The following is a 24,143-nucleotide window of genomic DNA, read 5'->3' as shown; positions in this document are numbered from 1 at the left end:
ACATTTCAACTTCTATAGACTCTGCCTTTCTACAGTCCAGGCCTAGGAAATACTACAGACATGGATCTCACAGGCAAAAACCTTAGGTGTCAAATATGAGAATGATAAAGAGCTATGAGTCAGGGAAGGAGAAGATTATATCCATCATGGTTGGGGAAAGGCATGGAGAGAATCAAGAGAGATTTTATGGAAGATTGTGGTAATTAGCCCTGGACTTTGAAAGATAGGTAAGATTTATCACAGTCGTCTGTGACAAAGGGAGGAAGCTAGATTTTAAGCAGAAGGGCCAGCCAGGGAGATGAGGTGTGTGGGCTACATCCAGATACCTGAATGGCCGATATCAGAGGCTGGGTCACTGGAAGGAGGTGGAAGCTCAGAAGATTGGAATGGTGGGGCCATATTATGAATGCCAGATAGAATTCAATGAACAATAGACTATATATCAATGAGATCAGAGCAATATCTGTTTTGTTTGTTTGTTTTTGGAGTTTTTGCCATTATATTTCTAGTGTTGAGTATATTTATTTAGTAGTCCTTTAATGTTTGTTGAATGAATTAATGAATGAATGAGAGAGTTTATGCCTGAAAAGTTTGGTGCAGACAAAGGACAGGATTATGGCTGAGCTTTGTTAGGCACTCTGGCATCAATACATTAGATGGCCTAGGGAATGTGGAATGGCAGGTGGGGAAACCAGCGATATAGTTGCTTTAGAGCTTCAAGTGAGCAGTAATTGAGGGCCTATATTAGGGTAGAGGGAGTGTGGTGGACAAGGAGGAATGGCCATAAATCATAGTTCAGTGGTAGAATTGAAAATATTTAGTGATTGGATGAATAAGGAAAGGAAATAGAGGGGTTGAGGATTCTTGGGGACCCGAGTTTAAGTAGAGCTGAAGTACAATACTTATACTCCATTTGATGGGGCTCAATTTCTTTACCATCAATTGTAAAGTCAGGCACCACCAGCCTTGCCAGCCTAGGAAAGGAGGAGCCTGGCAGAACCTCTATCCTCAGAGCCTTGCTATTAGTGTCTGAGCTTGAGGCCCACGAGGCAAGAAATATCCTTCTGCACGTGCCCCATCAAGGATCAATCACTGGAGAACATGGCAGCCTGACTGGACCCCTAAAGTTCTTCCTCCCACTGATACTAGTTTTCTTTCCCAGCCACATCCCCCCACTGAGGAAAAATGGCCAAGGCCATCACAAGGTCACACAGGACAAACCTAATCTGTCTTATACAAGATGGGCCTCCAGTGAGTTGAAGATAATTGTCATCTTCCTTCGTATGTCTGATTATTTTCTCTGGCTGAAATAATGCTTTTCTGTAACAGGAAAACATCCTGCAACAGAATGAAATAACCTCCTCACCTCCTTGGAGTATGTCCTCATGTCCTGCAGGTATTATGTCTCAGCAGTTCCTAAAGAAGCTGAAGGCCCATGGAAGGAGAGTCCTCATACTTTTCTGGTTTAGCTGGACACTCTTCCTTTGTAACTTAGGTCTAGACTTTAAAGTTGCAGGCAGTTGATTTGCAAGCTAAAAGTGCTTACTGCACACTGCAGAGGTGACACCACTGATATACTATGAGACAAGCAGAAACCAGTTTGTTTTTCTGGTAATGTGAATAGCTACATACAGCTATCCATAGGCTAGTTCCTCAGAGACTATGGTTTGTGAACTCTTATCCTAGACTGGGACTCAGTCTGTGCCCAGAACATATTGGTAACCTTCCTATCAGTGACTCACATGGGATTTTAACTTGGAATTAACTTCAGAGGTCGCACAAATAGATCCCTCTTGGGTGAGTAAATGATATGGCTATACCCATTGTGGTTCTGGGACACCATCTACTCTACATGGCCATACAGACCAATAGTTCTTTCTTCTTTCTGAAAACAGTTAACTGTTTCCCGAGGAAAAGAAACTTGTGACCCTAAAGTAAAAACTTCCTGCCCTCAAAATCTCAGTTGCCTCATCTGTAAAGTGAGGGAGAAATCCTTAAGATATCCAAGGCTTTTTTCAAGTTCCAGGACAAGGGACCCTAAAGTCAGAGACTGAACTAGGAATAGGATTCAGGGCTGATTATCCACCCTTTGCCATCTAACCTGGGCCCACATAGTATGAAATAGTATCCTTCCTTGCTTTTTCAGATAGGTCTAATATTTTGATTACTATAGAGAGCACTTAATCTGTTCATGGTGATTTAGCTTCTGTAATTCTGAAAATTCCACATCAGGATCCTTTACACTCAGCTTGCCTCATGAAAGATAATGAAGGGAAATTAAACTCTGTAGTTTTTTATAATATTGGAGCTGTTGTTTACATACCTTTTGTTTGTTTCTCACTGTTGCTACATGGAGGAGATAATGCTAAGTAAATGCACATATATAAAAACACAATATTATCAGAATGTTGCCTGAGTAACATAAGTTCTGACAGTAAATAATATTGGGCAGAGCACTTTATACAGATCTTCTGAAATCTGACCAACATTCAAATACGACCCAAGGTCATAAATGTAAACAGATAATTCATATCATAAGAATTGCAAATATCAATAAGCAAGTGAAAACACACTTAGCTTTACTGGTGATAAAATCAATGCAAATTAAAAGGCTAAAGTAATAAGTTATCATTTTGTACCTATTGTAATTAGCAACGTTTTAAAAATGATAATGTCCACTTTGGCGAAGATGTGGTAAAGTGGGTACCCAGATGAACTCATTGAATTGATATATTCCTCCCAGAACCCAGTTTAACAGTATATGTCCAAAGTCCTCTGACTCAGGAATTCTATTTTTAGAAATTTATTCTAAAACATAATTAAGAAAGCAGATGTTGATTTATGTATAAAGATGTTCATCATAGCATTATCTAAGGAAAAATTGGAAACAAAATATCTAAAACTAGGTGAATTATTAAACATATTACACTATATCTTCATGAAAAACCATTTTAAAGTATTATAAATTATGCTTTTGAAAACCAATTTGGGAAAATGTTAGGCTATAATGTTCCATCCAAAGAATAGACTATAGGCCCAGGGATTTAGCTCAGTGGTTCCGGCGCCTGCCTTGCAAGCTCAAAGTCCCGAGTTCGATCCTCTGTGCCAAAAACAAAAAAGAAAGAAAGAATAGAATCTAAAACTATTAGCCACTCAATTTTGTAAGAAACAAAATAAGCAAAAATAGAAAAAAATGGTTGTGTGGTAAGGTTTTGAGTGTTCTTTTTAAACTTTCCTATATTTATAAATTATATACTATTTTATTTTTCTAATCAGAAAAAAGAAATACTATATTTAAAAAGAAAAACCCAAAAAGGGCTAAAGTAATTTATGATGTCTAGAATAGAGGTGTTTGGACAGGCCATTGAGATCCATCTCACCTCTCCCAGAGCAGCTCAAAGACCTTGGGTGAGGAAAGAAGCCTTGTAGCATAAACTCTGACAGCAGTAATACGGGGCAGGCCACTTTATACAGATCTTGTGATATCTGACCAACATTCAAATAGGACCCAAGATCATAAATTTAAACAGATTACCCATATTATAAAAATCAAAAATATCAATAAGCAAGTGACCAATATTGTGAGTACACCTTTAGCCAGTTGCACATTCACTTTGTTCTTCTCCAACACCACTTGGGCTGCTTGGTTTTTTCTTTTTCTTCTCCTTCTTTTTTTTTTTTTTTTGTTATGAACACATTCCCCCACCATAGTAATCTGAATCCAACTTGACCTTTCTCATCTTCTTAAATGTTTCATGAATTCATGTTTTCAGGAAGGCTACTTTGTGTTCTAAATTGCGCCAAGCCACTCTGTATCCAGATTCTGTTGCAGGTAAAAGGTGACAAGGCTTAGAACAGCCACTGTCCTCTTCTAGAAAAATGAAAAACATCTGGCTAGCCTTGCCCCAGTACTCAGCTATGAGTAATGGTATTTCAAAACAAAACAAAACCCTGGGGATCTGAGAGGATCCAGAGGTATAGACCAGGATGAAGACATACCTCTTCTGGAATAAATACTTGCAGACTCAGAGAGCTTGGCCAGAGAAGCAAAGGCTCAGAGTTTTCAAATATCTTGAGTGTCTAGTACAAGAGGGGTTAAAGATGGTATCCATATGACTTTAATTGTTGAACTTGAATCAACAGACAGACCTCAGGGGGAGGCATATTTTAGCTCAATACAGGCAGTCTTATATTTTTTGACATGTGTTAAAAATGTTTATGATTAGGTAATATTTGCATTGGTAAAATATTCAGAAGCTACCAAGGGATATACATTGAAAAGGAAGGTGATTTCCCATGTTTGTCCCTCAGTTCCTTTTCCCAGCAACCAATATTAGCAGTGTATTCTTGTATATTCTTCCAGAAATAGTCTACGCATATACAAACATGTATCAGCACACCATAAAGGCTTTTCTACATATAGTATAGTCTTTTTTAAAATTAAAAACTGTTTAAGATTATTCTCTATTGGTTGGGGATTTAGCTCAGTGGTTTCACTGCCTGCTGCGCAAGCGCAAGGACCCGAGTTCGATCTCTGGTACAAAAAAAAAAAAAAGATTATTCTCTATTAATTTATAAGCTGCAGCCAATATTTTCTTTTCTTTTTTTAAAATTTTATTTTATTGGTACATTTTAGGTATACAATATAATGACATTCATCATTGGAAATTTGCACCTTTACACAATTTCTCTTGGTTCTTATTTTTCCCCCTTCCCCTGCCCTCCCTTCAATATTTTCCCTTATTTATTTTAATGAATGAATAGAAGCCCTCATATGGTTGTCCTATAATTTACTACGTTGTTCTCTATTGGTGATCATTTAGGGTACCTCCAATCTTTTTTTATTATTATATAAAATGCTACAGGGAATATTTTTGTATATATGGAGTACACATGTAAATTCATGTATTGAATTAATTCCTGAAAGTAGGGTTGCTATACTAAAAGATTTTAAAGTATTAAAATGTAAAGTATGCAATCCATTAAACAGTTCAAAATCAGAAGATATAAAGGGTTTATATGAAAAATTTCTGGCTTTTGGCCCCAAGTCAGTGTTTTCAGTTTCATGTATATTTGTAAGAAAGTGTTTCATTCCTTTTTAAAAATACAAGTGGTAGCACATTATTTTCAAGATCCTATGCCTTACTTTTTAAAAAAATTAATATATCATGAAAATTGTTCTCAGTCAGTCTCTGGAGAGCTTCATTCCATAGGGCTACAGGGTAGTCCATTAAATGGATGCATCATAATTTATCTTTTAGTGATAGACATTTAAGTTATTTAAAATGTTTTGCTATCGGTATACATTTTTAAATATTTCACAGATATTGCCCAATTGCTCTCTATGGTAATCGCACTCCCACTGATAAAGTATGAGTTTGTTTCCACACAATCCTTAATAGAACAATGTATTATGGAATGTTTTGATCTTTGCTATTATGACATATATCTCAATATTGCTTTTATTTGTATTTTTATGTGTGAGTTTGAGCACTTCTGTAGAGATTAGAGCCACTTATAATTGTTTTACTATAAATTATCAATTCATATCTTTTGTCTGTTTTTCTAATCGGTTGATATTTTATTATTTATCTTTTGGAAACTGATCAATTTAGGAGTATAGGAACCTCACCAGTCAGCCTGGTAGCTCCCACCTACAAAGCAGAGGGCATATTTCAAAAGTTAGTAATTTGGTCAGATCACAGTGGGATGGCTTATTTCTGTGCCATGATATCTGAGTCCTCAGCTAGGAAGATTCAAGGCTCGTGGTGATTTAATAACAGGAGACTACAATCATTGGAGCAGTAGGCGGCTGAAACTGTTTGACACTGGCTGTAGAGAACCAAAGTGCACCTCTCATTCCAAATTTGTGTTTAGTAGAAGATTTAAGCCTTGAAATTAGCCATTGTTAGAGTATTCACATGATGAAGCAAACACTGTAAATCAAGCCTTTTAAAAAAGTCAGTCTAGCAGCAGAATACTGATCTGGAGGCATTTTCACTGACATGCTATTGGCTGGAATCTTAGCTGAGCAGACGATTGGAACACTTAGTTACTTTTCTCGTTGCTGAGATAAAATATCCAACATCCAAAGTTAAAGGAGAAAAAGTTTATTGTAGTTTGTAGAGGTTTCAGTTCCTAGTTGGCTGGCTCCAAGGCAGGGTGGCATGGCAGAGGGGTATCACAGAGGAGAAACAGTTGATGGTGGACAGAAGGCAGCAAAGTAGTGAAGCTGTAGCCACCAATAAGACCACAGCAGTCCTCTTTCTGTCTTTTATATTCTATCCAGGCTACCTTCCTTAAAGTAGCACTCACACCTAGGGTGGAGCATCCTTAATCCTAGCATCACACCATGAATCAATCCCAGCATCACACACTCTAGATCCAGCCACCTCCAAAAATATCCACCTATGACCACATGAGACTTTAGGAAGACATCTAGATATAAGCTATAACAGACATCTGTAGTTGGCCTTTCCTTATAGTCCTTCTGCAAAGGGTGGTTTGCACTATCATGGTGATTAGGTTCAAATTATGAATATCCTGAGAACACCAGCCAGAAATTTTATTGTGTTTTATGACTTAATCTTGAAAGTCACATAGCACCACTTCTACCACAGTCACAGGACTACCCAGATCCAAAGGGAGAGAACACAGACACCTTCTCATACTCAGTGGAAAAAATGTCAAAGTCATATAATAAGCGTGTATAAGGTGGGCACTATTGATCCAGCTGTCTTTGGAAATGCAATCTGCTACAGATAGCTCTATCCTGCAGCTCTCCGTACTTTTGGATCCCAGCTAATTTCTTACTGCAGGGAATAAAATAGTTTGAGGCATATTCTTTTCCATGCCAGTTTCCTGGGCCTCTTTAATTGGTTCTGCCAGCTGGCACCATTGCTTAATAAAAATCCCTTTGTCTCTTTCTGTCTGCCTCTTTCTGTTCCATTACTATGGTACTTTATAGAGCTCTCATAAACTGGAAGAGAAACTGGAAAAGTTTTAACAAAGTCCCTTACTATCTACAGGCCTCAGTTTTCTCATCTGTAAGAAGGGAGTGATATCATCTGTCCCCTCTGCCTTCCAGCTTTATTAAGAGGATAAAAAGACATGTTGGATGTGAAGGTGAATTGAGAAGTATAGAGTTACACAAGCACAAATGATTATCCTGAGAGTGAGTCGGAGAAAAGAGTTTCAGGTAAGAAAAGAGGTCACTGAGTGTTAGCTTTTAAGTTGCCCACAATATCTAAGATTTTTAAAGGAAATCAGAATAAAATGCCTTTAGTGAGGGACTTCTGTTACAGGCAGACCATGCCTCTGGCCCAGAGAACATCCTAATGGTGACGAGAAGGTGGCTGCTCACCTGTCTGATTATAAAGTTCTGCCTACAGGCTTTCAGGAGCCAATCTCGTTTTAGTAAATCTTTCTCATATTAAATATCTTTTTAAAATCATTCTAGAGAAAAGGGTCTGATCTCAGGACCATGGTGCAGAAAGTCAAGGATACCACTTGCTGCAAGCCCACAGGAGATATTTTTCTAAATTTTTGTTCCTCTTTTTTCCTCAAAGTGGAGAAGAGAGTAACTTTGGGCCTCATGCTTACTAAAAATTCTCCAAGTTCTCTACTTGGTAAAGTCTTGGAGCTCCTGATAGAGAGCTGCTAGAGCTAGTATAGTGTTCTCTAGCACATTCACTTAATAAGGCACCTGCCTCAAATGTTTCCTCCTCCTCAAGATCTATCCTGGTCTTCACATTCCCAGCCTTCCTCTCTCAAAGAGACATCTCCCTCCTTTGAAATCTCCAAGAGCAGGCGTTCCTCAACTTCCTCACTTCATAGCACCCTGTGGCAAAAATAAGTACCTAATAGTTCCACATATTAAATAGCTAGATCTTAAATAACAACTTAATAAGTATTTAAGTCCTAATAATTTAGTAGTCCTTTGAAAAAACAATACTCTTACATTAAAAAATTATAGTGCTATTTCATTTTAAAGTAACCACAAGTATTTACTAGTGGGATGTGTGTGCCTGTTGGATGCTGCATAACTTCTTTAACCTTGAAATCCAATTTGACACTGCCACTTTCATTTCCTGTTGTATGTTGGCTTTTGCACAGTACTTGCTTTGTATCTCAGCAACTGATGGAAGTTGGCTTTGCAATGATACATCACAGAAAAGGATCTACATAGCATGATCTCATGTTGAAACTGTGAATTACCTGGAGCTAATAGTTTGCACCTGTCCAATAGATTTTGAGTATTCCCATGTTCCTCTTGAAAAATTAAAATATCCCATAGTAACTCTGTAAATTTGCTGCAGTTCCTTGGGGCACTTCAAGCCATGATTTAGTGCTAATGCTGCTCTGTAACTGATGACAGAGTACATTTTACCTTCTGTGACAGTTACTTGAAAACATATATTACATCTCCCATTAGAGCCTTTTGAATGTCAAGGCCATATCTGATCCATCTCTGTGCCCTCCATAGCACATTTCTGTAGTAGGAACTAGCTCTTAACAAACACTAGGTACAGAGGCGGTGAACCTATGGCACATGTGCCGCAGTGGGCTGTTTGTTATCACTGAAAGCTCTAAAAGGTTTGCCATCACTGGACTAGGCTGTTCATATATCTATGGGCCGAATGGCTCCAAAGCACGTGCACTTCCTAGGACGCCACTCTATCTCACTTGCACAGGGCTTTATCCATAAGCTCCCAGTCAATTTTACTTGAATGAATAAAATTGCATATACTTAATTAGGGCCACACCTTGATTCAAGCCAGCAAAGCAGAACAATCCATAGGACTCACTCAGGCCAAGTAGATGCCACTACACATCCAACATGAGGTTGTATACAGCACAACTAAGCACATTCCCCCACTTACCTCTGAACTCAAGTGAGTAGTTTGATGTTGTCAGCTTCTATTTTCCTCATCTGCAAAATGGGATAAAAATACCTCACTCAGAGGAGTAGTGTGAGGGTCAAATGAGATAATTGTCTTCATAGGGACTTTGAAGCACATCAAGGTGGATGTGCTTAAAAAATATGGTTCAGGTGCAGATTATGAAGATATCATTAATGACACACCCCATTCCACACCTCTTTCTACTGTAGTAAGGCTGCAGGGGAGAGTTGGACAAAGGACAGAGTGGTGAGGAAGATGGAGGCTATAAGTAGCTATTTCTGTTACCCAAGTAACCATTCTCCAGGCTTGGACTGAAATTCCCCCTGGAGCTGCTGCACTAATGGACAAATTATTATCAGTTGACAAAGTACCATACACTTTGAAATGTTTTCCCAGTAAGCTTCATGGGAAATGTCAAGAATTCTGGTCCATTATAAAAAAATCTACCATGACGTTAGCCTCCAATAGAGCATACTCCCAGGTCTCCTCAGCTCTGGATGGTCAGGCTATGCCCCCAACTGTATAATGATGCATGGGCATTACTATTTTAAGACAAGTCTATAAACTGATGTTATTCTTGTCTGTCAATACTAGGCTCAAGAGCATCTTTTATTTTTGCAAACAATATTTTAATAATGGATTATTTTATAAACATTTGCTTTTGGTTTCAAGCTAATAAGCATGTGTCATTAATAGGGATCTAAACTATCAAAATATATCTTGTCTTCAATGTCATTAATAAGTCCATGGTGCTTTATAGGTTACCATATTATATTTAAACAAGCTTTAGCATTTATTTGCAAGATGTATTATCTGTTTTAGTACAATAAGTCTGCATAAATAAGAATGAAAGAAAGAAAGACTCAAATTCTACAAATTGTGAAAGAAAAGACGGCCAAGTGTCTTGTTAATCCAGGAGTTTCAAAATCCATAATAACAGATGTCATGTGTTGAATATCTTCAGCACCCCAGATCCCACCCAAGGTGCTTTATCCTTATTATTTCACTTAATCCTCACAACGCTCTTCAAGGTCAGTATTATCTCTATGTTATGATGAGAAAACTGAGAGGTTACATTGGTTGTTCAAGGCCACAAATCTAGCAAGAACTAGAGTTGAGATTCAAGCCACAGTCTGACTGCACAGCCGGTTTCCTTCCCAGAACATCCTTCTGCATCAAAGAACAGGTTGAAGCACAGTGTTGCAGTGCACAATACATAGTAACAAAACGTGAATGAAGCCTTGTGTTTAAGAACATCTAGGTCATCCCTCTCTTTCCCTGTTCTATGTTGAAGACTGGAGAAATGCCTCCAAAGCTGTCCCCTGTGCCTAGAGCTCTCAGTGCCCTGTTCCCAGAAGTGTTTTAGCTGGAGGGGCTGATGGTTAGCATCACAATCCCTTCATTCAAATTTTCAGTTTATACCTTCATCTACGCTAGTTTCTGTTTAATATGATTTGTTTAATACAGGCTTCTAATGGTCTCCCCTCCACCAAAGTGAGAAAACATTTCCTCTTTTATTGATGAAGACACTCAGACTCAGAGCAAGCTTGACTGAAATCACACAAAAAGGAAGACAGAACTTTTTCTCTTTAAGGTTTTAATTTCTGTGTCACTACAGGGAACTTGTTGTGATAACAAAGAAAATAATTATGGGAGATACACTCCAAAAGCTGTTCTAGTCTGTGACCTAACAGGGGATGGAGGCAGAACTGTATTTAAATTTGACTCCATTGCCTACTAGCTGAACAATCTTGAGCAAGTTATTTAACTCTGCTGAATAACTCATCTGCAAAACAGACACCATAATACCTATTGGTTGGCTTTTTTGTGATAATAGTATATTAAGAATAAGAAAGAGAATTGAAAAAAGCAGACGTAGAGCTTTTCCAAATGGGAAGAGGGGCAAAAGCTGGAGGGAACCTGGAGGGATGAGAGGGGAAGGGAACAGAAAAGAACTAAGATGTATTATGTACAGGTACAAATTCCCCACAATAAATACAATCATTATGTACTGCAAATATGTACTATTAATAAAAAAAGCATACCTAGAATATAGTAATGGCTTCTTCTGATCCTCAGAGCCTTCCCATAGGCTGCTCTCTCTGCCTAGGAGCTCTGTCTTCCCTCTCTCACTTTCAGGTAGCTAACTTGAACTCATTCTTTAGTTTTGTTCATTAAACTCCTAAAGTTTGAATCCAAGCTCTGCCACTAGCTGAGTGATCTTGGAAAAGTTAGCCTTAATTTCCTCATTTGTGAAATGATGATACTAATATAATTTATAGGATTATTAAAATGAGATAAGATAAACTGCTTAGGATAATGCCTAACAAATATTAAATCTCAGTACATTTTAATAAGGACAATTTGTAGGGTCAACAAAATAATTCTGGGAGGCATTCTTCCTTAAGTAAGCTATTCACATTGTCTGGAAGCTCATGACGGTTACTCTTTTTTTCTTTTTTTTGGTCCTGGGGATCGAACTCGGGTCCTTGTACTTGCACAGCAGGCGGCAAAACCACTGAGCTAAATCCCCAGCCTCCAGACAGTTACTCTTTATTCTTGTAATTTAGAAATTTAAAAAATCCATTCTGCTAATTTTTGGCTTTTAATTGGTGTTTTACCTGTTATATTTAATATAATTATTGAAATATTGGGCTTTAACTTTGTCGTTTCATTGTTTATTTGCTGTTTGTTTCCCATTTGTCACTCTTCTCTTTCCTTTTTCCTGCCTCCCTATAAAATTAGATACTTTTTAGAATTCCATTTTGATTTATCTGTAGTGTTTTTGAGTGTGTCTCTGTATAGTTTTACAAAATTGTTGGTCAAGTATTAAATCATACATATATAATTTATCAAAATCTATTGGTGTTGATATTTTACCACTTTGAGTGAAAGATAGAAGCATTACCTGCATTTAGGTTGCTTTATCCTGTCTCCCTTTTAATATACTGTTTCTTAAATATTACCTCTCCCTCCATTGAGATCTGACAATGTTATCATTTTTGCTTCCATCATCAAACATAAATTTAAAAACTCAAGAGGAAAATAATAATCTATTATGTTGCTCAACTGTTTTACCCTTTCTGTTATTTATTTTTCATTACTAATATTTCAAGTTTCATTCCCTTATCTTTTTCTGTTTGAAGAACTTCCTCTAGTCATCCTTTTAGGGTAGGTCTATTGACCACATAGTCTCTTAGTTTTTCTTCATCTTAGTTTTTCACCTTTATTCCTGAAGAATATTTTTTTCTGGATATAGAATTCTGAGTTTACACTAATTTTCATTCAACCCTGAAATGCCATACTATTTCCTCTGGCCTCCACAGATTCACTGAGAATTTCGCTGTCATTTGAACTAGTGTTTTGCTATCAGGCATATACTGGTTCTCTCACCTGTCAAGATTTTCTTGTTTTTCATTTTAGTATAATTATGATGTCATGGTGTGAATTTCTTTGGGTTTATACCATTTAGAGTTTGATTAGCTTCTTGAATCTAGACTATGTCTTTTGCCAAACTTGGGGAAATTCTAGCAATTACTTCTTAGAGTAGTTTTTTAGTTTCAATCTCTCTTTCCTCTCTTTTTGGGACTCAGGTCATATGAAGGTTAGTTTAATCCCACACTTTATTATTGTTTTTCCAGTCTACTTTTTCCCATTGCTTATATTATTCACATTGATTTGTCCTCAGATTGACTAATTTTACCCTCTTTTATTTCCACTCTACTATTGAGACTATCCAATGATTTTTAAAATTTCAGTTAATTTTCCAGTTCTATGTCTACTTGGATCTTAACTTCTATTTCTTTCTTTCTTTTCTTGGTACCAGGGATCGAATTCAGGACCTTGTGGTTGCAAGACAGGCACCGGAACCACTGAGCTAAATCCCCGGCCCTTAACTTCTATTTCTTTGCTGATCTTTTCTATGTTTTCATTTGTTTTGGAGAATTAATAATTGCTTGTTGAAACATTTTTTATGTTAGTTGTTTTACAAACCTCATCATATAATTTCAATACCTATAGCATGTTTATTCTGGCATCTGTCAATTATCTTTTCTCATTCAAGGTAAAATTCTTCTGGTTCTTAGTGTGATGAGTAATTTTTAAATTAGACCCTGAACATTTAGATATTATGCTACAAATTCTGGATCTTTGAATCTCTATTTTAGCAGGCCTCAACTGATAGTGTACTGGTAGGAGAAAAGGAACGACGGAGTTGTCAGTGGGTGAGGAGGGAGGCTGAAGTTCTCCACTTAGCTTCTACTGAAACCACACTAATATGGTGTGGGAGGTATGTTTATTATAGCAGGGCAAGAGTGGAAATCCAAGCTCCCACTTAGCCTCCACTGGTCAGGGGTAGGAGAGTTAAAGAGGAAAGGTTGTGTGCCATTTTTCCTGTGGTGTTAGGCTGGAAGATGCAGTGGATTTTGTCACAGTGGTTTCTGTCCTGTTAGCTTCCCTTCCCACCCCTTTGGCTGCAGAGACCAGACTTTTCTTGAGATTTGTTTTTCTTTTCAGTTTTTGCTTATTGGCATTTCCTAGTTGCTGACTTTTTAATGCCCTGTCTGGAATATAGAGAAGGGAATTCATTGCCATATTGTTCCTTGAATCTTGAGGTTCTTAACTGGTTTTCTTTTTCTCTCAAGCATCCAAAGCCTTCTTATGTTGACTTATACATTATGGTAGTGTTTTAACTGTACTTAGCAGGAAGCAATGCATCTCTTTCATCTTTTCCAGGACTGGAAGTTTTAGATATGTCACAATCAATGAACTTTTAATCTGATAATTCAAGTTTCTTAAAGTCTATACATTTTTTCTATTATTTTTTTATCACTCTCTGCTCTCTTGTTACTTTTTGCTCCTTTTATCTTCCTGATACTTGTGTGTCTTCTAGATATTTCATGTATGTTTTTTAACCTTTTCACTCGCAATTTCTTTTTCTTTGTATCTTCAGCTTGGCATTGTGATATAGTCCATCTTTTTCATCTTTCAGATCGTTAAATCAGTGTTCAGTTGTGTTCTTCCTGTTTTTCACTTCTGCAGTTGAAATGTTTAAGTTTAAGTTACAGTCACTTAGAAGATTCAGAGTGGAAATCGGACCAAATCTAGTTGACAAGACTGACCACAACCTGAAGGGTATGTATTCTCCTCAGAAGCTGATCTCCCAAAAGCTGAACCAGCAAAAGTAAAGAGACTTTTACAAAGAGATGAAATGGTGAAAGATGCTAAAGCCACTCCTATATATTCAAAGCTGTCCCCAAAACACTGAAAATATTTATTATCTGAGAATGAGATTAAAATGCATTTGTAGGCCAGACTGGCCTCAAACTCATGATCCTCTCGCCTCAGCTTCCCCAGCTTGAGTTTTTTAAAATTGGTAGTCACTCCAAACTCTATATAAATATCCCATCTTTTTCCTGTGTTTTTTTGAGTAATTAAATCAACTGCATTAGCAATAGATTAGAATACTAATTTTATCTAGGATCAAAGGAACAGGAAAAAAATAGGCAGACAAGGTTTATAGGAGAATTAAGGGAAGCAAACCATAATAGGGACAAATTTTCAACCACTCTAGCCCTCATTACAAAAAAATAAGTAAAAATAGGTTATTTGGGGGGGAATGGCTGTGATAAGTGATGAGGCAAGGTTTGGAGAAAATCAGAAGACTGATCTCTTTCCACTGATCCACAGATAGTGGACTTTCTAGCCCAACTCCTTGTTCTCAGGATGTTTCATTCTTAGGAAGTAAGCTCTGAATGTCTGCTTCTGTGTCCTAGATGTCTGCTTCTGTGTCCATGTTCCGTGAGAACATGTTTATATGTCATCATTTCTCTCCGCAGAGCAACAATTTCCTTGTTCTCAATAGGTAACATAATCCTCATGATAAGTACCCCGTTTCTTTTGCAGAGCATGGCAGCACCTCTTTTGTGACTAGATAACACTTTAGCTTTCTTAATCTCAAAGAATCATTTGGTGAAGAGCTCAAGGGATCTTCATTGTCATCAGATAGCATTCCTTCTTTTTATAGAAAAGTAAACTATAGCCCAGAGAAGTGGACTTGTCATGCAGCAAGGCAGAGAGAAGTAGTATTTAGAACTTGGGCATAGATCTTTAAAAGGGCTATTCTAATGGTCTTCCCTCCACACTCATAATGGTCCCAGTGAAATTCTCTTCATTGTAGCCCTGGATTTAAGAAGACCTTGAATACTGAAAAAAAAATTATCAGATTATGGGGTGTACACTTTCTTAGCTAAGCCAATGCATTCCCTATCCAGTCTGGATTTATATTAAAATCATTACACTTCAAAAGACTGGAGGCCATAGTGGACATTCAACAATATTGAATGAATGATCACTTGGCAGCCTATTATGGAATCCTGTCATTTTAGATCTGAAAGAGACCTAGAGGGTCATTGGGTTCCATTTCTCCTTTCTCCTGAGACCCCAAGGGTAAGAGGACTAGTGAAGAACACTTCCCAAACCCCCTTTCCATCCTGTTTCCCAGACCAGTGTGCTTTCTTTCATTGCACTGCTTCTCATTGATTTGAAGTGAAGGCATTAAAATTGTCAATACAATTGTGTTCTGGTATAAAGTTTAAATGTTTCTAACGTCTAATTTAAAATCATCATCCCATGAGAAATGACAGGGTCAGGGCTTTTCTTTTCTTTCTTTCTTTGTTTTTAACCATATGGAGTTTGATCCTTCTGAGGAAGAGCAGAAACTTGCCCTAAATCACTGAAGACAGCAAAGCTGAAATTTGAGGCAGTAAACTATTCTATTTTGGGAACAATAGATTGCAGCCTGGAAGAGTTAGGCATTCTAAGAAGGAAATTGTATAGAAAAAGCTAACTCTTAAGTCAGCTCTTAATAGTATTTGAATGCAAAGAAAATTAATATAGGCAAAGGGGAGGTATAGGCACTTAGCAGATGACAAATGGCACACTCATTGACACAGAGAAAGCAAACTTAGCTGAAATGGTACTTATGGGAAATAAATTCAAACCTCAGATGTTTTAGTCAGGAAGACTCATTAGGATGCAACACAGCTTCTCATTATGGATTATTACATAGTGTCACTAAAAAAGGAAAGACATCTGAGAGGGACAAGTCACAATCAAATAACAATATGAGAAATTTCACTCTTGCTACATCTTGCTCTATATTAATACTGGATCATTTGACAGTATCCTCTCACCAAAGTGACTTTTCGGAGTGACACAAACAGATTAAAAGTGGTCTATATTGAAATGATAGCTGTTGGGGTAAAACTCTTTTGAGAATCTTACGTATATTTTATTTGTTGATTTATTTATTCATTCATTCAACACATAGTTATGAAACTCTAGAAAGACAAAAATAACTATGATATTGTCTTTCTCAAAGAGCTCTCATGAAGACAAACAAGTTAACAAACCATTGTAATGGGTATACTGGGTGCTTTATTTATACTGCATACATATATGCCAAGTGTATCAGAGGCACAAAGAGGCCTGAGAAGACTCCATGAAAGAGAAAATATTTCTGACCAGGATTTAAAGGAAGGAGAGCTTATCTGGAAGACCAGGGTAAAGATGGGGAAGTGAAGAAGCCTCTTGGAGGGATGTAGTGACTTATGTAAAGTTATTAGCAGAGTGGGATTTAGAATCCCATAAGAATCTCAGGGCAGCCACTTTAAAGCTGTGGGATCTTTTTTTTTTTTATTTTATAATTTTTATTTATTTTTTTTGTATTAAATTCTTTTATTGGTACATTGTAGGTATACAACACAATTACATTTCTCATTGGGAATTGTACCTTTACATAATGCATCTTGGTTCTTATTTTTTCCCCATTCCTAGCCCTCCCTTCACCCCCTCCACCCTTCCCTATTTACAAAGACTTTATTTCCATTTTTTCCATTTCTCATCATGTTTTCCTTTCCCTTCTTTCCTTTCCCCTGCCCCTCCCACTACCCCTACCCCTTTGAACCTTTTCTTCCTATTTTACATTATGGATTATTCATTCTAATAATTGGTACATTTTAGGTATACAACATAATGACATTCATCATTGGAAATTTGCACCTTTACATAGTCTCTCTTGGTTCTTATTTTTCACCCTTGCCCAGCCCTCCCTTCAACCCCTCCAGCCCTCCCTATTTACAAAGATTTTGTTCCTATTTTTCCATTTTCTCATATTAATCCCATTCCCTTCTATCCTTTCCCCTAGCCCTCCCTCTTCCTTCCCCTTTGCCCCTTTTCTTCCTATTTCACATTACCTATTATACATTTAGTCCTTGTTTACACTTTCAGTTTCTCCCACCAGAGAAACTATTCGGTATTTACACATGTGTGTCCTATGTATTTCACTTAAGAGTATTGCCTCAATGTGCATCCACTTAGCTATAAATATCTCTAATTTCTCATTTTTTATGGCTGAGTAGTACTCCATTTTATAAAAAAAACCCCACATTTTCTTTATCCAGTCTCCAGTTGATGAGCATTTGGGCTGTTTCCAAGTTTTAGCTATTACAAACTGTGCTGCTATGAACATGGGTGCACATATATCACTGTGGTATGATTCTTTTAATTCTTTGGGGAAGATCCCCAGCATGGGAATAGCTGGGTCAAATGGGACTTCCAGTCCTAGTTCTTTGAGGTATCTCCATGCTGATTTCCACAGTGGTTGCACCAGTCTACACTCCCACCAGCAGTGGAGCAGTGTTCCTCTTTTCCCACAGCCCTGCCAGCATTTGTTATTGGTTGATTTCATGAGAGCAGCCATTCTTTCTGGAGTGAAGTGGAATCTCAGCATTGTTTTCATTTGCATCTCTTGAATGACCAGTGATGTTGAGCATTTTTTCATGTATTTATTTGCTATTTCTACTTCTTTGTGTGAGAAATGTCTATTCATTTCAGATGCCCATTTTTGGATTGGGTCTTTAAATTTGGGAGGTCTGATCTTTTTAAGGTCTTTATAGATTCGAGATAGTAGACCTCTGTCTGAGGAAGAGTAGGTGAAGATTTTTTCCCACATTGTGGGTTGTCTCTTCACACTGCTGGTGGTTTCTCTTGCTGTGCAGAAGCCTTTTAATAAGAAGAGATCCCATTTGTTGATTGTTTGTGCTAGTTCACGGGCAACTGAGGTTTTGTTCATAAAATCTTTTCCTACACCAATGTCTTCAAGGGTTCTACCTAACCTCTGTTCCAACTGGTTCAGCGTTTCTATTTTAATATTTAGATCTTTAATCCATTTCAACTTTAGTTTAGTGCATGGTGACAGATATAGGTCTAGTTTTAATCTTCGGCAAGTTGAAGCCCAGTTTTTCCAGCACCATTTATTAAAGAGGCTATCTTTCCTCCAGTGAGGGTGTTTGGCTCCTTTGTCAAAGATGAGATGGCTGAGTGTGTCTGGTGTTGTTTCTGCATCTTCTAATCTGTTCTACGGGTCCTCAGGTCTGTTTCTTTGCCAGTACCTTGCTGTTTTTATCACAGTGGCTTTGTAGTATAGTTGCAGGTTGGGGATTGTGATACCCCCTGCCATGTCTCTGTTACCTAGAATTACTTTTGCTATTCTGGGTCTCTTCTTGCTCCAAATGAATTTTTGGATTGTTTTCTCGAGGTCTATGAAGTATGCTGCTGGGATCTCAATTGGAATTGCATTAAATCTATACAGACTTTTGGAAGTATGGCCATTTTCACTCTATTAATCCTTCCTACCCAGGAGCAGGGGATGTCTGTCCATTTTCTGATATCATCTTCAATCTCTCTTTTCAGAGTGCCATAGTTTTCAGAGAAGAGGTCTTTGATTTCTTTCATTAGGATGATTCCTAGGTATTTCAGTTTTTTGGATGCTAAAGCTGTGGGATCTTAAGTAAGTCACTTTACTTCTTGGAGCCTCAGTTTCCTTTTCTATAAAATAAGCAGAGCAATCTTCACTGCATGCAACAATCATAAGCTTATGAATGGTGCTGGCTAGCAAATTATCATCCCTAGAGGCTCTCAATTTTTAGAGCATTGCTAGGTTGTAGGCATTCTCATTATGCTCCTTTCACAAAGGTAGACACCTAGAACTGAGAGATTATGGAACTTTCCCGAAATTACACAGATGAAAAAGTGGCAGCACTGGGATTTGAGCTCAGGTGGCTTGGCCCTAGACTACACTTTTTAGCAGTGTGCTTTATATCTTTTATTACATGATGTTCCCTTGGAACATAAAGTAGTAGGGGGTGAGGTGGAGGTGGGGCAACAGGGGTAACAGGTAGGAATGCAATGGACATTAAGACTTTATCTCTAGGCCAAGAAGGAGCAATGGAAGTATCTTCAGGACAAGAGTGTTTGTCAGATTTGTGGTTTTAAAAGACCATAGGTAGCATGTGAAGGAGGAATTGCAAATAGGTGAGACTAACTTTGGCAAGAAATGGCAAGGCTCCAGCTATAGCAAGGATAGCCAGATGAAGAGAAGGAGATATGCATTAGAAATGCCAAGGAGACAGAGTCGACTAGACTTAATTACCAGCAGGACATGGGGACCAGGAAGAGGGAAGAGTCTAAAATGTCCCTTTGGTTTCTAGTTTAAGTGCCTGGGGAAAGATGGTGTCACCACCAGTAAAGACAGGGAAACCATGTAAGAGAATTAAGTTGGCTAAAAGATGTGACTTTGGTTTGGGCTCTGTTGAGACTAAGGTGCCAGAGGAGTACTTGGGCGATGTCCAGCAGGCAGTTGTGTATCTGAGTTTGGAGCACTGAAGAAAGGTCTGGGCTGAAGTCATACAGCCAATAGAACTGGCTGGTGAGAATGAGGGGAGAAAAGAGACCCAGGGGAGCGTGAAGAACCTTAGTACGTTCCAGGCTGGCAGATAAGGAAGAAATGGCAAAGTAGACGCAGAGGGAATAGCAGTCGGAATGGAAGTGAAGTCCCCGGAGCCAAAGGTGACATTGTCTATACAGATACACATAAAAGCCCTGGAAGAAGTAGACACTTCTGGCATAGGCAGCTAGGAAACTGAGAGAGAAAGGATGAAATTCCATGGGGAAAGTTTGCACTTGCTGAGGAGAAAGTTTTGTTCTTATCTTCCTGGCAAGTGCATTCTTTGGTGTTTTTCTTGCATTAGAGACCATGATTTGGTTAATAATCTTTTATCTACACACACTTTTTAAATTAATTTTTATTTTTAGAAAATTGTAGATTCATGTGCAGTTGTGAGAAATAATGGAGGAGCTGTGTATGGTGCTGCATGCCTGTAATCCCAGCACTTGGGAGGCTGAGGCAAGAGTATTGCTGTGAGTTGGAGGCCAGCCTGGACTACATAGTGAGTTCAAGGTCAGCCTGAACTATAAAGCAAGACCATGTCTCAAAAAACCTAAAAAAGAAAGAAAGAAAGAAAGAAAGAAAGAAAGAAAGAAAGAAGAAATAATGAAGGAAAATACATTCATTTGTTTGTTTGTTTATTGTAGACTTGGGACTGATCCCAGGCTTCTACTCTGAGTTATATCCCCAGCCCTTTTTTATTTTTTATTTTGAGACAGGGTCTTGCTAAGTTGCTGAGTTTCCCAGGCTGGGCTCAAAAGTCTAATCCTCCCGCCTCAGCCTCCCAGAGTGCTGGGATTACAGGTGTATGCTGCTATGCCCAGCTAAACTTTTTCTTAAAGCTTACTTTACTTCCCTCATGGCTTCAAAGATTCCCATTTTTGTCCATTTCCCCTAATGGTGCTTACCCTAGGCAGAACTTGTATGCCATAAATACAGCAGAGTCTGGTGAGAGAAGCAGACTTCAAGGAGCACAGGCTCACTCAGCCCATAGAACTGGGTGGCACTAGGCTGGGCATTAAGAGAAAAAGCAAGTTTTAGGTGCAGGTACTTAGGAGACATCTCAAAGATAGAGCACTCAGGAGAGTTTCTGCATAGAGGCCAGGATCTAGGAATGAAGGATACAGAAGTACGTGCTAGAGTGCCTGTCTTCATCCAAGCCAAGTTGGCTCCAAAATGCTGCAATGTGCTCCACCACCACCACTACTACGTATGAAGGACAATTGTCCTTCAGACATTTGTCCACAGACATTTGTCTGTGCCTATTTGAACCCCAGAATGGTCTAACCTGTCAATCTGACCATCCTGAAAACTCTCATGAACCTGCAAATGCACTGAGAACACAGCACCAACTTCTTGACCAGGAGTTGGTCCCTCTGTCCAGCTTCTCCCTTTCAGCTCTCAACTCCTGTCCCTCTCTTAGTGGGATCCATCTCATTTTGTGGTCTTTGTTCCTGTAGCCTTCTCGTGGAATGCTATCTCCACATTCTACCCTTTCCTTGGTCAACCCCAGGGGGCTTTTCAGGTTTCTGTTTCGAGGTTGCCCCCCTCCAGGAGGCCTTTACTGGGGCACCTGCCATGGTGCCCTCTGCACCCTGGGATGATGCTACTGTTCCCAGAGCTGCACTGTGTTAATAGCCCTGTGGACTCTACTTTCTTGAGAACAGGGGTTGAGTTTTATGGAAGCTCTATCTCCAGTGTCTAACACATAGCATGGCCCAGCAGGTGTTCAGTAGATATTTCAGCATGGAAAAAGAGTTCTTGGATAAGGGAGATACATTTGGGCGCGATGGGCAGAGAGGTGGTAGGAGTGGAGTCGGGAAAGGACGAGATGCCCCAGGGAGTTGGAGAGGACTGAATGTAGAGCCCTAGGGGACCTGAGCAGCTTAGGGCTTCCAGGTTTGAAGAGCTCTTCAGGAGACCAATAAGGAAGGCTGGAGAGGCTTGAGGAAAGCTGGGCCAGTGCAGCCTCCCACCTAGCACTGAAGGGATTTGTAGATCCGAGGGGGGTGGTCCACAGTGCCAGATGTGGGCCCACCCCCTCCAGCTTCCCTCCGCCTGGGATCCTTAGGGGGTCGGGTTGCGGGGTGGGGAGAGTAAAAGTCCTCCACGTCTCCCAGGGTCCCACACAGTTCGCTTGCAGAGGCGAGAAGGGGGGTCGTTCTGGCCCTACTACCGCGGTTCTGCATGACCTTGGGGAGTCCCTTTCCTCTCCAGGCCTCAGTGTCCCCGTGGGAACTCGGCGGACGCTGCGCGCCCCAGCGAGTAGCTAGGGAAGGTCGGAGGCTGGGCCGGGGTGGGAGCAGGACCGCCCACTGCGGCGGGCCGGGACCTCCAGAGCCCCAGTTGGCCGCGCGTGGGACTGCTCCCCCGGGGCGGGGGTCGTGGCGCCGGCAGCTGGCGGCTCCACAGCTGCAGCCTCAGCACCTGCTGCCTCCAGACGGCGCGGGCTCGGCCCGGCCCGGCGGCCTCTCCATCTCCGGCTGCAGCCGCGGCGCGGGAGGCGGAGCCCAAGCCGAGCCACTGCCCGAACCCGGCCCGCTACCGTGGCCGCCGCTGGGAGTGGCCGCCGCTGGGCGGGTCCGCCCCTCACCCAGAGCGTCAGCCCGCCAGGTCCGCCTCGGCGCGGGCGGCACCTCCTTTGCAGGTAAGGGCGAGGTCTTGGCGCCGCAAAGTTTTGGGAGGACTGCTGCTCCCTGCACCCCGGGCCTGTGCCTCCCGGAGCTGCAGGCTGCCTGCCCCTCGGCTTCCTCCGCGCCGTCCTCCACGGTGTGCTCCGCCTGCACCACTGGTCCCGGGTGACCCGCACCCGCCTCCCGTCCTGGGGTCCTCACTCTCTGCGCGGGGGCTTGTCTGCGGGCTAGCTCGGGACCTGCAACGGTTAACTCTACACAGGATCGATGTGTCGCTTAAGTTTCCGAGACCTACATGGTGTCGTTAAAGACCGGCAAAACCGGAGGCAAACCTGGGTTCAGGTGCGGCCGCGGCCAGCGCCAACTTTCTAAGTGACCTTAGACCAGCCCTCCCTGGCCTCAACAGCCACATCTGGGCCAGGAAAGATTCGCCAGGGACGATCAACGAAGCGCCATGCCTGTATTGCCATTTTGTGAGTCGAGGGGCACCCCAGAGTGTCTGGGCTCCAGGGTTCGTTGTGGGGAGAGGGATGTTGGGACCCACAGAAGTCAACCCCAGGGCTTATGTCGCTAACCTGCAGCAGCTTTGGCTGGGCTTCAGGACGAGTGTGGAGTCAGTCTGTGGAAGTAGAGGAGGCTCCCAGGGTTGGGAGTTGAGGCAATAGATCCTGGTGGCTCTTCTGCCCTCCAGGCTGTCAAGACCCCACTGGTTTTGTCACTTCTACCAGGATGAGAGTGGTGTCCACTACACGTTCATTAGGGTCCTTCAACTGTAAATACAGAGAAGTAGAACCTCAGGGTCTCTGTGATTAAGGGGCAATTTGGGTGGAGGTAACATTTCATCAAGAATCCATCCAGCGCTTGCAAATGGGTTTAGAAAATAAAGGAACCATTTGCAGTTTGCTTTGGGAGTCCCAAAATAGACATGGCAAGGATTAGTGAATGTTCGCCTTGCTTCCTTCAGTGCTTTGGACCATCATAAAATATTCAACGGCATAATGATTTGTTTTCAAAGTGACTTATAGATCAGGAAATGTTTCTGTTTGTGAGGCAGTTATTTTTGTTAAAAACCTCAAAATGGTTGTTCAGGGAAAAAAAATAATGTATTGTTTTAGGGGTCCTGACAGAGAGGCCAGCATTACTTGTTTTTAACCTAAAGCCATGGTGGAGATGTTTTTCAATCAAGACCGTTTAAAATCATTCTAAATCAGGAATCCCCTGGGTAGCATTCCACACAGGTGTGATTGGAGAGGAAAGTACATACTTTCCAGCACAGGTGAATGCTAGTGCAACCACAGCAAAACAAGCACCTGTATGAGGTAGTTAAGTGTGGCATGCTGGAAGTTGAGCTCTGCTCTTTTGCCCAGTATCTTCCTCTTGTGCTGCAACTTGTCTCCCTAGTGTATAGATAAAATGCATTACTATGAAAAGCTTCTTATGGAAGTGATTTTATTATTTTATTTCCTTCCTAGACATCCTGGTTTTAAGTTTCAAGTTTTATGAGTCAGAGGACTGGTGAGAGTATGCTTTGTGACTGGAGCAGAGTTGTGATAATGTTTGCTTTTCCCAAGTGATACTCTGTATTCCAAGCTAATTTGTCCAGGGCCTTTTATCGCTCAGATGCATTCAAATGTAAACCTGACTTTCCCCTCTTTCACTCTCTAGTGGTTCAGCAAGCACTTTCTCACCACTCATTCAGGAAAAAATAAATATGAAAATTACCGACAGGCCCTCCCCTCAAGGAGCTCAGGTTCTCGTGAAGAATAAAGAAGGGCATTTTGGGATTTATCAACTGGGACTCCTGAGAACAGGAAGACAGGT

The 24,143-nt window shown here is 40.2% G+C and overlaps 1 protein-coding gene across 10 annotated transcripts in view; it reads left to right on the top strand.

Annotated features, from left to right (window-relative positions):
• Frmpd1 (FERM and PDZ domain containing 1) overlaps positions 1-24,143 on the top strand; it is a 168,408-nt gene that overhangs the window by 51,289 nt on the left and 92,976 nt on the right. For 3 of the 10 annotated variants that reach the window (XM_087183661.1, XM_087183656.1, XM_021251988.2), the window contains exon 1: positions 22,343-22,795. The exons of 2 other annotated variants lie outside the window; for them this stretch is intronic. Coding sequence is in view for 2 of the 8 variants with exons in the window: in XM_087183658.1 (XP_087039784.1) it covers positions 24,034-24,141 (108 nt within the window). In the remaining 6 variants the exon portion in view is untranslated. 5 more of the 10 variants (XM_087183658.1, XM_087183659.1, XM_087183655.1 and 2 more) reach the window with 5 other exon arrangements.

Source organism: Heterocephalus glaber, unplaced genomic scaffold (assembly GCF_053883595.1).
Source record: "Heterocephalus glaber isolate CG9 unplaced genomic scaffold, H.glaber_assembly_v1.0 deba00001481, whole genome shotgun sequence".
Classification (NCBI taxonomy): domain Eukaryota; kingdom Metazoa; phylum Chordata; class Mammalia; order Rodentia; family Bathyergidae; genus Heterocephalus; species Heterocephalus glaber.
Note: the sequence above shows the minus strand (reverse complement) of the source record. Positions and strands in the feature narration are given on the sequence as shown.